Source organism: Manis pentadactyla, chromosome 1 (genome assembly GCF_030020395.1).
Source record: "Manis pentadactyla isolate mManPen7 chromosome 1, mManPen7.hap1, whole genome shotgun sequence".
NCBI classification, from domain to species: Eukaryota; Metazoa; Chordata; class Mammalia; order Pholidota; family Manidae; genus Manis; species Manis pentadactyla.
The window spans coordinates 6,590,266-6,603,701 of NC_080019.1; the positions used below are offsets into that span (position 1 = coordinate 6,590,266).

At 41.8% G+C, this 13,436-nt stretch overlaps 1 protein-coding gene across 1 annotated transcript in view; it reads right to left on the minus strand.

Annotated features, from left to right (window-relative positions):
* The window catches only part of MSRA (methionine sulfoxide reductase A), a 376,285-nt gene that overhangs the window by 176,770 nt on the left and 186,079 nt on the right, over positions 1-13,436 (minus strand). Inside the window, exon 3 of the mRNA XM_036888793.2 lies at positions 13,259-13,378. Coding sequence (XP_036744688.2) covers positions 13,259-13,378 — 120 coding nt within the window. The remainder of the gene's footprint in view (positions 1-13,258; positions 13,379-13,436) is intronic.

Below are 13,436 nucleotides of genomic sequence, written 5' to 3' on the forward strand. Positions count from 1 at the left end.
CACCCACCACATCAACAAAAAGAAAGACAAAAACCACATGATCATCTCCATAGATCCTGAAAAAGCATTCGATAAAATTCAACATCCATTCATGATAAAAATTCTCAACAAAATGGGTATAGAGGGCAAATACCTCAACATAATTAAGGCCATCTATGATAAACCCACAGCCAACATCATACTGAACAGCGAGAAGCTGAAAGCTTTTCCTCTGAGATCGGGAACTAGACAGGGATGCCCACTCTCCCCACTGTTATTCAACATAGTACTGGAGGTCCTAGCCACGGCAATCAGACAAAACAAAGAAATACAAGGAATCCAGATTGGTAAAGAAGAAGTTAAACTGTCACTATTTGCAGATGACATGATATTGTACATAAAAAACCCTAAAGACTCCACTCCGAAACTACTAGAGCTAATATCGGAATTTAGCAAAGTTGCAGGATACAAAATTAACACACAGAAATCTGTGGCTTTCCTATACACTAACAATAAACTAATAGAAAGAGAAATCAGGAAGACAATTTCATTCACAATAGCATCCAAAAGAATAAAATACCTAGCAATAAACCTAACCAAGGAAGTGAAAGACCTATACCCTGAAAACTATAAGACACTCTTAAGAGAAATTAAAGAGGTCACTAACAAATGGAAACTCATCCCATGCTCGTGGCTAGGAAGAATTAATGTTGTCAAAATGGCCATCCTGCCCAAAGCAATATACAGATTCGATGCAATCCCTATCAAACTACCAGCAACATTCTTCAGTGAACTGGAACAAATAGTTCAAAAACTCATATGGAAACACCAAAGACCCCGAATAGCCAAAGCAATCTTGAGAAGGAAGAATAAAGTAGGGGGGATCTCACTCCCCAACTTCAAGCTCTACTATAAAGCCATAGTAATCAAGACAATTTGGTACTGGCACACGAACAGAGCCACAGACCAATGGAACAGAATAGAGACTCCAAGTATTAACCCAAACATATATGGTCAACTAATATTCAATAAAGGGGCCATGGACATACAATGGGGAAATGACAGTCTCTTCAACAGATGGTGCTGGCAAAACTGGACAGTTACATGTAAGAGAATGAAACTGGATCACTGTCTAACCCCATACACAAAAGTAAATTTGAAATGGATCAAAGACTTGAATATAAGTCATGAAACCATAAAACTCTTAGAAAAAACATAGGCAAAAATCTCTTAGACATAAACATGAATGACCTCTTCTTGAACATATCTCCCCAGGCAAGGGAAACAAATGCAAAAATGAACAAATGGGACTACCTTAAGCTGAAAAGCTTCTGTATGGCAAAGGACTCTGTCAATAGAACAAAAAGGTACCCTACAGTATGGGAGAATATATTCATAACTGACAGATCCGATAAATGATTGACATCCAAGATATATAAAGAGCTCACACACCTCAACAAACAAAAAGCAAATAATCCAATTAAAAAATGGGCAGAGGAGCTGAATAGACAGTTCTCTAAAGAAGAAATTCAGATGGCCAACAGACACATGAAAAGATGCTCCACATCACTTGTCATCAGAGAAATGCAAATTAAAACCACAATGAGATATCACCTCACACCAGTAAGGATGGCTACCATCCAAAAGACTAACAACAAATGTTGGCGAGGTTGTGGAGAAAGGGGAACCCTCCTACACTGCTGGTGGGAATGTAAGTTAGTTCAACCATTGTGGAAAGCAGTATGGAGGTACATCAAAATGCTCAAAATAGACTTACCATTTGACCAAGGAATTCCACTTCTAGGAATTTACCCCAAGAATGCAGCACTCCAGTTTGAAAAAGACAGATGCACCCTTATGTTTATCGCTGCACTATTTACAATAGCCAAGATATGGAAGCAACCTAAATGTCCATCAGTAGATGAATGGATAAAGAAGATGTGGTACATATACACAATGGAATATTACTCAGCCATAAGAAAAAAACAGATCCTATCATTTGTAACAACATGGATGGAGCTAGAGGGTACTATGCTCAGTGAAATAAGCCAGGCAGAGAAAAGACAAATACCAAATGATTTCACTCATGTGTGGAGTGTAAGAACAAAGGAAAACTGAAGGAACAAAACAGCAGCAGAATCACAGAACCCAAGAATGGACTAACAGTTACCAAAGGGAAAGGGACTGGGGAGGATGGGTGGGAAGGGAGGGATAAGGGCAGGGAAAAAAAGAAAGGGGGCCTTACGATTAGCATGTATAATTGGGGGGGGCACGGGGAGGGCTGTGCAACACAGAGAAGACAAGTAGTCATTCTACAGCATCTTATTATGTTGATGGACAGTGACTGTGAACGGGGATGTGGGGGGGACTTGGTGATGGGGGGAGCCTAGTAAACATAATTTCCTTCATGTAATTGTAGATTAATGATACCAAAATAAAATTTTTTAAAAGTTTAAAGTTTACTGATTAGAAAGTGTTACTGAAGATCCAAAAAATGATAGCTTCTTCCCAATGCCTGCCCGACGCCACCATCCCCATTGGCTTCGCCATCCTACAATCTGAAGCAGAAATGGATAGATGGTTCTCCCTGCAGTGTTTTGAAACTTTCAGACACAACCTAACAAGACTTTAGCAAGGTAACAATTTTTTGTCTTGTGCACAAAGATACACAAGTTCAGGCACCTGTGATTTTTTGTCAACCCACCCTTCAGAGTAAAGTGGATATTCTGACAGGGCATGGGTGTTATAGGAGCTAACAGTTTCATATCTCTGGGCTTGAGGAGGGCAGGGAAAGCTTTGTAAAAATATAGGCTCAAAGAGTCCTAGTTGGAATTGGAAAAGGAAGGAGACAAGTGACTGGGAGGGACTGGATGCCCTGGGGCCCTCAGCTGTGAGACCTGGAAGCCACACAAAACGCCAGTGCCTGGGGCAACCAGCTCCATCTCAGTGCTTAGGGTCAGCTCAGAAAAGGCAGAGAATGACAATGCCCTCCTCATGCCTTCCTTCCAGCATTTTCTCTACTTCCCTGACATTCCTAGGGACTTCCAAACTCCCACTGTGCAGCCTTAAGCAGGCACCTGTGATCATGAGGTGGGAAATCTTCTCTCTTCACTGTGTGTTTTAGCCCAGAATGAAGCCCCTGGTCCTCAACTGCTTTCTAGACTTGGATCCTTGGCCTAAAGAATGAGGGCAGTGCAGGGGGAAGCCCACCTTCCAATCAGAGTATCCTGAACAGTTTTAATATTAGTATTAGTATTAATACTAATATGTCAATATTAATATTTGACATAAGGCAACATTTTTATCTGAAGAAATATTTTAATGCCCAATATAAGTTTCAAGACTCACTGGAACACAGGACCTCTAAGATCTATTAAACTGAAAGAAAAAGAAATCCATGTGCCTGTAGATCACACTCATCCAAATCATTTCAGAGCACCATTTTTTTACAACCATTTTCAAAATACTCATTTATAGCCCTAAGATGGTATTCCATACATCCTCGGTTCCTGTGATTTGTAGGGCTGCAAGAACTTCACAGCTGAATTTAGTATCTTTTGAAGTGTCCTAAAGTGCTCAAAAAAGGCATATAAAAAAGCTTAGAAGGAAACAATCTGAAATACAACCTGTTTTCTTTTCAAAAGTAATACCGTAGGAGATTGTCGGTGCCTCCAATTAGCAGGTGCCACACTTCGAGCGACTTAGTTTTCCAAGCGCTCTGCAGCACTGTGAGCGGCAGCGACAGGGCTGCCCTGCCTAGTCACATCAGCCTGTGACAATGTTTTGTAGGCTTTATAAGGCAGTATTTGAATATAAGCTACCATCGTCACATCGGTTGGGAGTATTACGTTATAAACTGTTCTAACCCTAAGATGGTATTCGTACGGCCTCGGTTCCTGTGATTTGTAGGACTGCTATAATAATAATAGTCTACAGTAGTAGAAAAGCAAAGCACCCTTAACTAGAGGACAGGAGGAGAAAAAGAGGGAAGAGCAGGATAAGAAGAGGAAATGACAAAAACAGGGAGGGAGGCAATACATACAAACACAAGGGCTCCAACCCTGCTGTGGTTCAGCCTCCTCATAAAGCTCCTGCCACAGAGGCGCCGCATCAGCTCCCATTTGTGACCAGTGAAGATGCTGCAGCCAGTTCTGCCCCTGGGTGTTCCCTGGTGACCCCTCAATTCCACGCATTGGAGGCCAGGATTTATTTGGGGCCTCTTAGTTCACAGCTGAGGGGACTCACAAGGCTTGGCAAATGGCAGTGACCCCTCCTACTGGGCGACTCGTGGTGTCAAACGAGTCTCTCGGTGCAATTTTAGCTTGGCAGATGGGGCAGTCATTGACCCAGATTTTTATTTTTAATGTAACTTAGGAAAAAAAAACAAAAACCTCATGCTAAGGCTCCAAAAATTGTCAGTCATTATGAAGTAATTAAGACCCAGAGTATCACATAAAATTCCTAGAGAAGCTCAACCCCCTCTAAGGCTATTTTATCATATTACATTATGGCTCCATTATATGTGATTTGAAAATATCAGCGTAGGCACATTCATCAATCACTTTTGCAATTATGTTTTAAGAACTGCTTGATATAGCAAATTCCTCTTAATCTCCCCCCTAAATCTTTGAGAATATAATCCTGAAACAATGCAGGAATAACCTATTGCTAGTGCTGGATGAGTATAATGTTTTTATTATTGTTCTTTTCCTTTAACTTATTTTCCATTTAAATGGCCTATTAGAATCTTACCATCAGATATGCTGAAATATTGACACATTTAGATACTTAAATTCTGTCAGTGTGTTGACCCTTGACCACCACACCTGCTCCCAGCAGTAATTTAAGCAGGTGGACTGAACAGCCAAACAAGCCAGAGAATGTGAAAATATTAAGGTCATATTAATAGGACCTTGGAGAATATACTGAACCTGCAATACTCTTCAGAGAATCCAGAAACCATTAAAATTCATTCACCACCCCTCCCCTTATATGACAGGGAACAGGCACTGATACAACTACTGTCTTTGGCCAATAAACCCAACATGGACAGAAAGGCACAAACACTTCCCCTACCATCTGAGAGCAGAGGTTTTGTGTCGCCTCATAGTTTGGTCTTTACCCATCTTCAGTCCTTTGAAGTACAGAAAATCCTCATTCTCTTGTGATATGTAAAGCTGGGTTGAACTATTTGGGCAAACTCAAAATAGCTCTAGCAAAGCGTGCTCATGTCCATTTCATTTCAGCTTTGGGAACTTTGAATGACCCAGAGGCGTGACAGTTCTGCGGCTGCATGAGCGTGAGAGGCCGCGTGATTTTGTCAAGACCCTGGGTAAGAGCCCCAGGGTGGTCGCTCTGATTGTAGAATCCAAGGCTGAGGGACTTAAGTGATTAACAAAAAGCTGCTCTCAGTTCAGTAACATTGAATGAAATCACACCACCACCTTCCTCACAGATTGAAAACCGGAAGTAGATGGGTGCCAGACGGTGACTCCATCTGGAGGCCACACTTGGGGTCAGATCAGTTGGCAGACCGTCTGTCCTTACTCGGCAGGCCCTGCGGTCCACAGCCCAGGGGAAGCAGGTCTGCAGAGGCTGTGAAGAGAGTAAGGCAGCAGCCCTCTCGTGTGTGATGACGCCCCCTCTCATCCTCGGGCCAGGGGAAATGAGGCGCCAAAGTCCGGCTGACCGGAGAGGTCCCGCAGGCCCAAGTGCCACTCCCTCGGCTCTGCTCCTGGCTGCGGCAGGCAGCACCCACAGAACTAACTGCCTATGAGAAAATCCCAATGCTCAACTTTTGAAGAAAAAAAAATTGCCTAACTGAATGATAAACAGGATCTAGTTGACAAAAATGTTCATCTCTTAAAATGTTAACATTTCAAACCCATGAGCCACCCCTACTCTGTATCCCTGATCCCCAGCCTCACTTAAAAGGGCAAATGGACACAGATTTTGACCTCCTTTTAGGATTCAAGCAACACCGTGATCCCGGAAGACAAACTTGCAGCCCTTCTTCTCAAATCTATCTCCCAAATCGCTTCCTCTCAGCCTGTTTCCTTATCTGCCAAAGAAAGTCTCAGTCATTTTCAAACATTCTAAGGAACTTTTTAGAATGAGATGTTAACCGAGACCGTGACATGTAATACATGAGAAAGGGTGAATGAACTCCCCATGCAGCTTAAATCTTTGTTATGTAGTTAAAACACTTCATGGCTGGTGGAACCTCTCAAGTGCCTTCCTGGAACCCAAGGGTTCCACGGTTGCCCACTCTGAAAACCACTGGCCTAGAAGCTGATTAGCCCCCTTGCAGGTCTGAAATGCCACAACCCCCCAGTGACCAATACCCCAAAAGTCCTGATCTCAGCCCTTCAGAGGGGTGCCCCTTGTTAAGAAGCCAAGCTTGTGTCTTTCGGTTATTGAGGCTTAGAAAATAAACATGACCATCAGTTTTCCTTTGATCTATATTAGGCAACAGGCCCACTCACTGAACTAAACCATCTTGAACAGCTGTGTGGATACACTGGGTGTAGGAGCTGTACGTGGCGCCGGGTGTTTTAGTCACTGGACTCCCGACCTCAGGGCTTCCTTTCTGCCCCATGGCTTGAGAGACATAACCATTTTCATCCTGCCTTCTACAAGTTTAAGGTCAATTTTAGGTCTAATGTAAGAGGAACAAAAAGTGATCAAATTGCTTATAGCAAGAACTGAACATCAGAATTCTTGCATTTTCAAGGTTATGTCAATAACTTAGTAATTTACCTTGACTGACATTGAAATGAGTACAATAAGACTTACTATGCACTAAAAAGATATTTTAATGCAGTCTACAAGGAATTCAGAAAGAGTTTTACATTGCTTGGTAAAATTTGCTAATAACAGAACTCATCATGACTTTGAAAAAGAATGGGATCATTAATCTCATGTAAGAAACACAGACATGTACATCCACCCAAACACTTCAGAAATTAAGTCAAACTAAAAAAGTACACCAAGTTGCTTTATATTAGTGGGGAAATTATTCAACGCTTTGTTAGAGCTTTTAAGCATCAAGGAAGTAAGGATATGCATTCGATGAGGGGGGTGGCTGTGAGATACTAAGGACTCAGAAGGAGAAAAGAAGAAACGGCTTCTATTTGTTGTGCCATGTGCACATTCTGTGGCCTGAGCCGTCTCCTGCCACGTGGCGCTTCGTGGCCCACCACTCTTAGCTTTGATATGCCCAAGAGCTCTAGGGTGATAGAAAGTCCTTGATTATTTAGAATACTTCCCATCTAAAATAATTTTATTTTCAAATAAGAACCTCACCACCATTCTATCGGCTCCACGAAGTGTCACTGTCCCCATTTTACAAGAGAGGACACTGTGTGCACCCCTGGAAGGTGGCTTGGGGACCCCCAGACCCAGGCTCCCACTCAGGAGTTCTGCTTCCTGATAATCCACGAGACTGTTCTGTTGACAAAGAAAGTCTCTGGGCCTCTGATTTTCCATGGTGATTTTGTTGATCACACTGATGAGAAAAAGTTGCACAGTTCCCTGCATGCTTCTGGTCTTGGTGCATTTGGCTATGCAGATTTCTAAAAGCCTTTGAATAGACTAATAAACATGGAATTGTTCTGAACATCTGTAAGCAAAATATGAAAAAGATATTACCCAGTGAATGAACATCCTGGGTTTTCGTGCCAGAAATAGGGTTATTTGAGTATTAGGCTAATGCACTGAAATTAACCCAGAATGCTTATCCATTGCAGAATGTCTTTTCATATTTTCATCTGTACAGTCGTTATTATAAAATGTCAGAAGAATTCTCTATTAGGGTATTCAGGAATCTGAATAGCTCAATTACTTCTAAAATCAATGTAGTAAAGCAACAGCATGCCAGTCAATCGGTTGGTTTGCATAACAAATGTTTGGGGAGTTTCTGTGTGTGTGTGCGTGTTCACATGTGTGTGCCTGCACGTGCGTGTGTGTGTACAGTGAAATCCAGGGTCAACACAACTCTTTAAAATAAATGTGAAAAATCACTCATTTGATTATAGTGGAAGATTTCTAGAAGACAGGTATTAGCAATTTACAATTTTGTATCATAAATAACCTCCCCCTAGTATCTAGTCCAAAGCATGTGGTACATTCCCAATAAATGGTGTATTGATTTCATTCAAGAAAGGCTACATGAAATCTAGGCTTCCTGTGGCTCTTCCATTCCAGGTTTCTATGGGTTCTTTAGCACTGAGCATACACTGAGCTTTTAAGAAACACCAAATGAATAAATGAATCCTTGGAAATCATTTTAGGAACAGAATGGTGGCCACTAACACTTAAATTACTTCCAAGCACATCTCTTAGAGAAGAATAGAGACATAAGAAACAGTGGCCAGAGAGTGGCTGTGAGTGATGCCGCCCCACAGCCCAGCTGACGCTGGGTTCCCAGTGCAGGAGCCAGGGGTGGGTAGCTCTCAGAGGGCTCAGAATTCAGGCCTGAAACGTCTCAGGAGGTACGAGTTTCTCAGCCTGTGAGTGCTGGCTTCAGTATTATCTGATGAACCCAAGGAAGGGAAGTTGAAGTGCATATCACAGGACGACCATCCCTTTTCAAAGATATTTAGATGAAATGTGAACAACACAGGGAAGAAATGCAGGAAGCAATCACCGCTTTGGAAAATCATGGTGGTCTGCCTTCTGACTCTCGGCTTTGAAGGTCAAAACTTTATTTTTATCATTTAATTCAACCCAAGGTTAATCCAATATAGAGAGAATAACCCATGTAGACTAAGCTCCCAGTAGACTGAGATATACATCACAGAATGGCATTTAACTGAATTTGAAATGAGAATTGCAACTGTCTGGCTGAACAACTTGGTCTCAGTGCATTTTCTTTCTGTAAATAATCTCCACAGGAGGGCAAAAGATGCCATGATTCTGTAGAGTGGATCAAAACAAGAGAAGTTACTGATCAAACTTACAAGTGTCTTGATAGCACTCTGGGAATCTGTCCAGTGGTCGAACCTTACAGAGCAACCCAGGGGACACCAGCAGGACTTCCCCTTTCCCAGGTTGGCCTGGCTGATCAGCCTCCCTGCTGAGGTCCTTTTGTTCCATTTAACCTATTTCAGAGCATCCTACCAGGCCGCTCTCAGGTCCTACAGACCCAGAAGTCAAGCTCTCTTCTATGTGACTGCCTATCCCCGCTCTGATGCATTTCAGGCTTATTTTATACCTTATTCCGAAAGGCCAACTTTACTGCAAATTCTTGAGGAACTCCTGTCCCCTTGGTATCTTCTATATGTGTCAGGCTCAAGCCTCATTTGGATCCTCCAACAGGGAACAGACCTGTTGGCAAGCCATTAAGCAGGTTCTGCTTACGTGTAGCCAACTCTACCCATGTGTCACCATCGGGGTAACCTCCTCGCCCAGCTGTTACTAGGAGCTGTGCAGCTTTTCTCCATGCCTGATCGAACTCCAGTTCAGGTTCCAGAATCCAGAGCCACACAGAAATACCATTTGGACATTGATATGCACCCATTGAGCGCTGCCACTATAATTCTGGCTCCTGCCCCCAGAAACCAGCGGCACCATAGGCTGTGCATACTGCTGCATGACGGAAGGAACGTGGCACACTGCCCAAGTCCTTCAGTTTCTTTTCCCGAATGAATAAGTGAATGAATACCTTTACAAAAGACCCCTGGCTTGTGGTCAAAGTCTTATACACTGAATTACAAACACAAGAGCAAGCAATTTTGAAATTAAAGCAAATACTGGACTAGTATTTCTCCCTTAAGAAACCTAGTGTTACACACCTTAGTAGAGTCTTGGTTTTTCTTTTGTGCAAGTCACACCCCTCCAGGGCTGACTTGTTCAACAAGGCTTGAGCACCCAAGGCTTCAGCAGAAAGGCCCCACCAGTATAACTGGTTTTCTGTCCCCCCCCCATCTGCTCCTCAGTCAAAAATCTTTAATTAGCTGGTTACCATAATTACTCTGGCGAGGGACCGTGTTTGTTCTCCCTTCCTGCTTTTCTCAGGAATCTGAAGGCTCTACCACTTCTGTGCCAGAGGGACCTTTCTATTACAGCTTCTCTCTGCCTCTTTGTTTTTCCCTTTCATGATGAGAACATAAAAGCCTGGGGAAAGCAATCATCTCTCCTTCTGGGTCGGGATAAGACCCTATAACTACGTTTTCCCAATCAGGAATGAGTTTCCATGACAACCATCCTTCCTGATGCCACCACTAACTCAGCAGGTAATGCTCACATCAGATAGAGTTCCTTATGATCCTCCCAGGTTTCTGTACTTCACCACGGCTACAGGCGTCTAACACACCAGCTCTTTGCCTGAGCTGCATCTTAAAAAAAAATTGCTTGGCATTTTTCTGACAGTAATCATTAAAAAGCACACTAACATATTCAAAAGTATAATAGAGGGATGACTAGGCATGAAAGAGAATGTGTGACTTGGTAGAGAGAAGTGAAAACAGATGAAGAGAAAATCACTGGGACATGATGACAGCTGGTAACTTACACCACAGTCAATGGCACGATCTTTGAGCTGAGAGCTAGTAAGGCTGGGATTCCTGCTCTGACCTTAATAAGTTACTTTTCTGTGAGCCTCAACACCCCGCCTGTAAAACACAGAGATTGAGACACTTCATGGGACTGTTTGCAAGATTAGATGGAAAAATAGCAAAGATGTGAAAAGTGCTTATTACAGCATCTGGCACACAGTAGGAGTTCAACAAAGGGTAGTTATACTGTTCTTATTAAAGTGAAGAGCTGAACTCAAATGAGTCTGAGCAAACAAGCAACCACAATATTCTAATTGATTATTAGCATCTTGCTGGTGGAGAACAATAGTAGAAGCAGCAGATATTTGGAGGTTTTCTTAGCAACCTTTTCTTGTTGGTTACTAAGTCATGCCTGCAATTACAGGAAGGAATCTATCCATTTCCATTCCTAAGACTTAAGAGGATACACCTGGGCAATCTCCAGGGTTCATCTGAATCTCTATTTATAGCTCTGCATATCATTTAATTTTGAAACAGAAGGGGAAAAAACAGATTAACCATTAATATATTTGTTCACTATTCCACATTTTCAAAACCAATCAGAACACATTAATTATTCTCTAGAAGAAAAACAAGAATATGTATATTTTTATGATTTTTCAGAATTCATATTGTCGCAAACATATCAACATGCTGATTATTCAACAAATTCCCATATGCCAACACCTCCCCCACCTTCATTTATGGTGTCCTCAGATAGCTGAGAGAGTCCTTTTATTATTGAAATAAAACCAAGTCAAACCTTTACTTTTACAAGATAAAACAATTTCTGTATTTTTAAAATACCACTTCTGTCAATATGACCAACTACGTATCTAGATAAACTCTGCCGATTAGGAACTCTTAAGATGGGGAATAACTTTTTTTAATGTGTTTTACAGTATGGACATTCTTCAAAAAAATGAAAAATAGAAGTATCATATGATCTAGCAATCTTTCTTCTGAGCATATGCCCAAAGGAAATAGAATCAGTATCTTGAAGAGATGATCTGTGCTCCCACATTCACTGGGGCAACATTCACAACAGCCAAGACATGGAAACAACCTCAATGCCTATCAGAGGATAAATGGATAAAGATATTGTGGTACACAGACAGTGGAATATTAGTCAGCCATAAAAATGAAGGAAATCCTGCCCTTTGCAACAACACAAATGAACCTGGAGGATATTATCCTAAGTTAAATAAGCCAGACACAGGAAACAAACCAAAACAAAGCACTATGCATGGTCTCACTCATATGTAGAATCTAAAAAAAAAAAAAAAAAAAAAACTCACAGAAGCAGAAAACAGAATGTTCCTTCCCAAGGGCAGGAGCAGGAGGAAATGGGAGATGTTGGTCAAAGGGTGTAAAGCTTTCAGTTATTTAGGATAAATAAGTCTGAGATCTAATGGACACCATGATGACTACAGTTAATATTACTGTGCTTTACACTTGAAGTTTGCTAAGAGAGTAGATCACAGGGGCTCTCACCACACACACGCACAGAAAGTATGCAAGGAAATGGGTATGTTAATAGTTTGACTATTAGTAATCATTTCACTACGTATATCAAAACATCATGTCATACACCTTAAATATATATCACTTCAATTTTTTAAAAGAACAAAAAGCTGTTAAAAGAGAAAAAACATGTTTTAACAGCTGAGCTGGCAGAAAAGAAAAGGAAAATAATTGAAACTTCAAACAAAAAATAAAGTCAGAATGGTTATCTGGTATTCAAGCTAGAATTTACCAAGGGGATATGGATCCTTGTAGCCAAATATTTTCCTGTGAAGGGCTAGATCATAGGTTTGCAGGCCATACCATCTCTCACATCCACTCAATTCTGCCATTGAAGCATGAAAGCCTTCATAGACAATATATAAATGGGTGTGGTTGTGTTTCAATAAAGCTTTATTTATATAAACAGACAGCAGGCAGGATTTAGACTGCAAGCCATAGCTTGCCAATCCCTTCATTATAGCCTGGATTTTAATGTTTGTCCCTCAAAAAAACAAGTCTGGGATACAATCTATTTGTGCCATGTAGTAGATTGTTGCAGTAATGGTCCCAATTTCTTCACATCTCCCTGCATTCCTGCATTTGGGAATGTCTCCCACACTGACTCTGGGCTAGACCATGTGACTGCTTTGGCCAGTGGGACAACAGTAAATGTGACATCAACAGGCTTGATAGGAGCTAGCAGAATGGGGCTTGCCCTGTCTTGCTGCTCCTGGGATTTCTGCATCCCTGACCCTATGAATTTGCCCAGACCAGCATGCTGAAGACATATGATCCCTCCTCCCCATTACTGCAGCCAACTGGAAGTGACAGGCAGCACCAACTGCAGACATGAGTGAAGCCCTCCTAGACCGCCTAATCTCCGGGCAACTCACCAGCTGGCTGGAATCACGTGAGCCCGGATGAGACCCGCAGAACCACCAAGCTGAGCCCAGCCGAGATCACTGACTCACAGAATGTAAGCTGATCAATGACTGCTTCTGTTATTAAGTTTGGAGGTGACTGTTCTGTAACAACAGCTAAATAATACAGTCCCTAGAAGTCTATCATCTTCTAAAAATTTAAGGTGAGAAGACAACAAGTAGATTTATAGAAATGGGAGTGAAGACTGAGGAAACACACCAAAAAATTATATTTCCATTTTAAAGAATGTCACCTGCCATCAGAGACAAGCCCATCCTTATTCCTCAAAGTAGTATGATGGAGCGAATTCTTCCTACCTGAGCAGACTTCTTTATAAGTAGGATTGGAAGTGTAGCCTCCTGCATAACCAACTTGAGTTGAATAAACTCCTTTCAGGGTCCAGAATTTCCTTTCAGCTCCCCAGAAACAGCCCATTCCTAAGAAAAATATAAGACACTGGTTAGTCCTTTATGGCACACAGGTAGTTATTGCAAG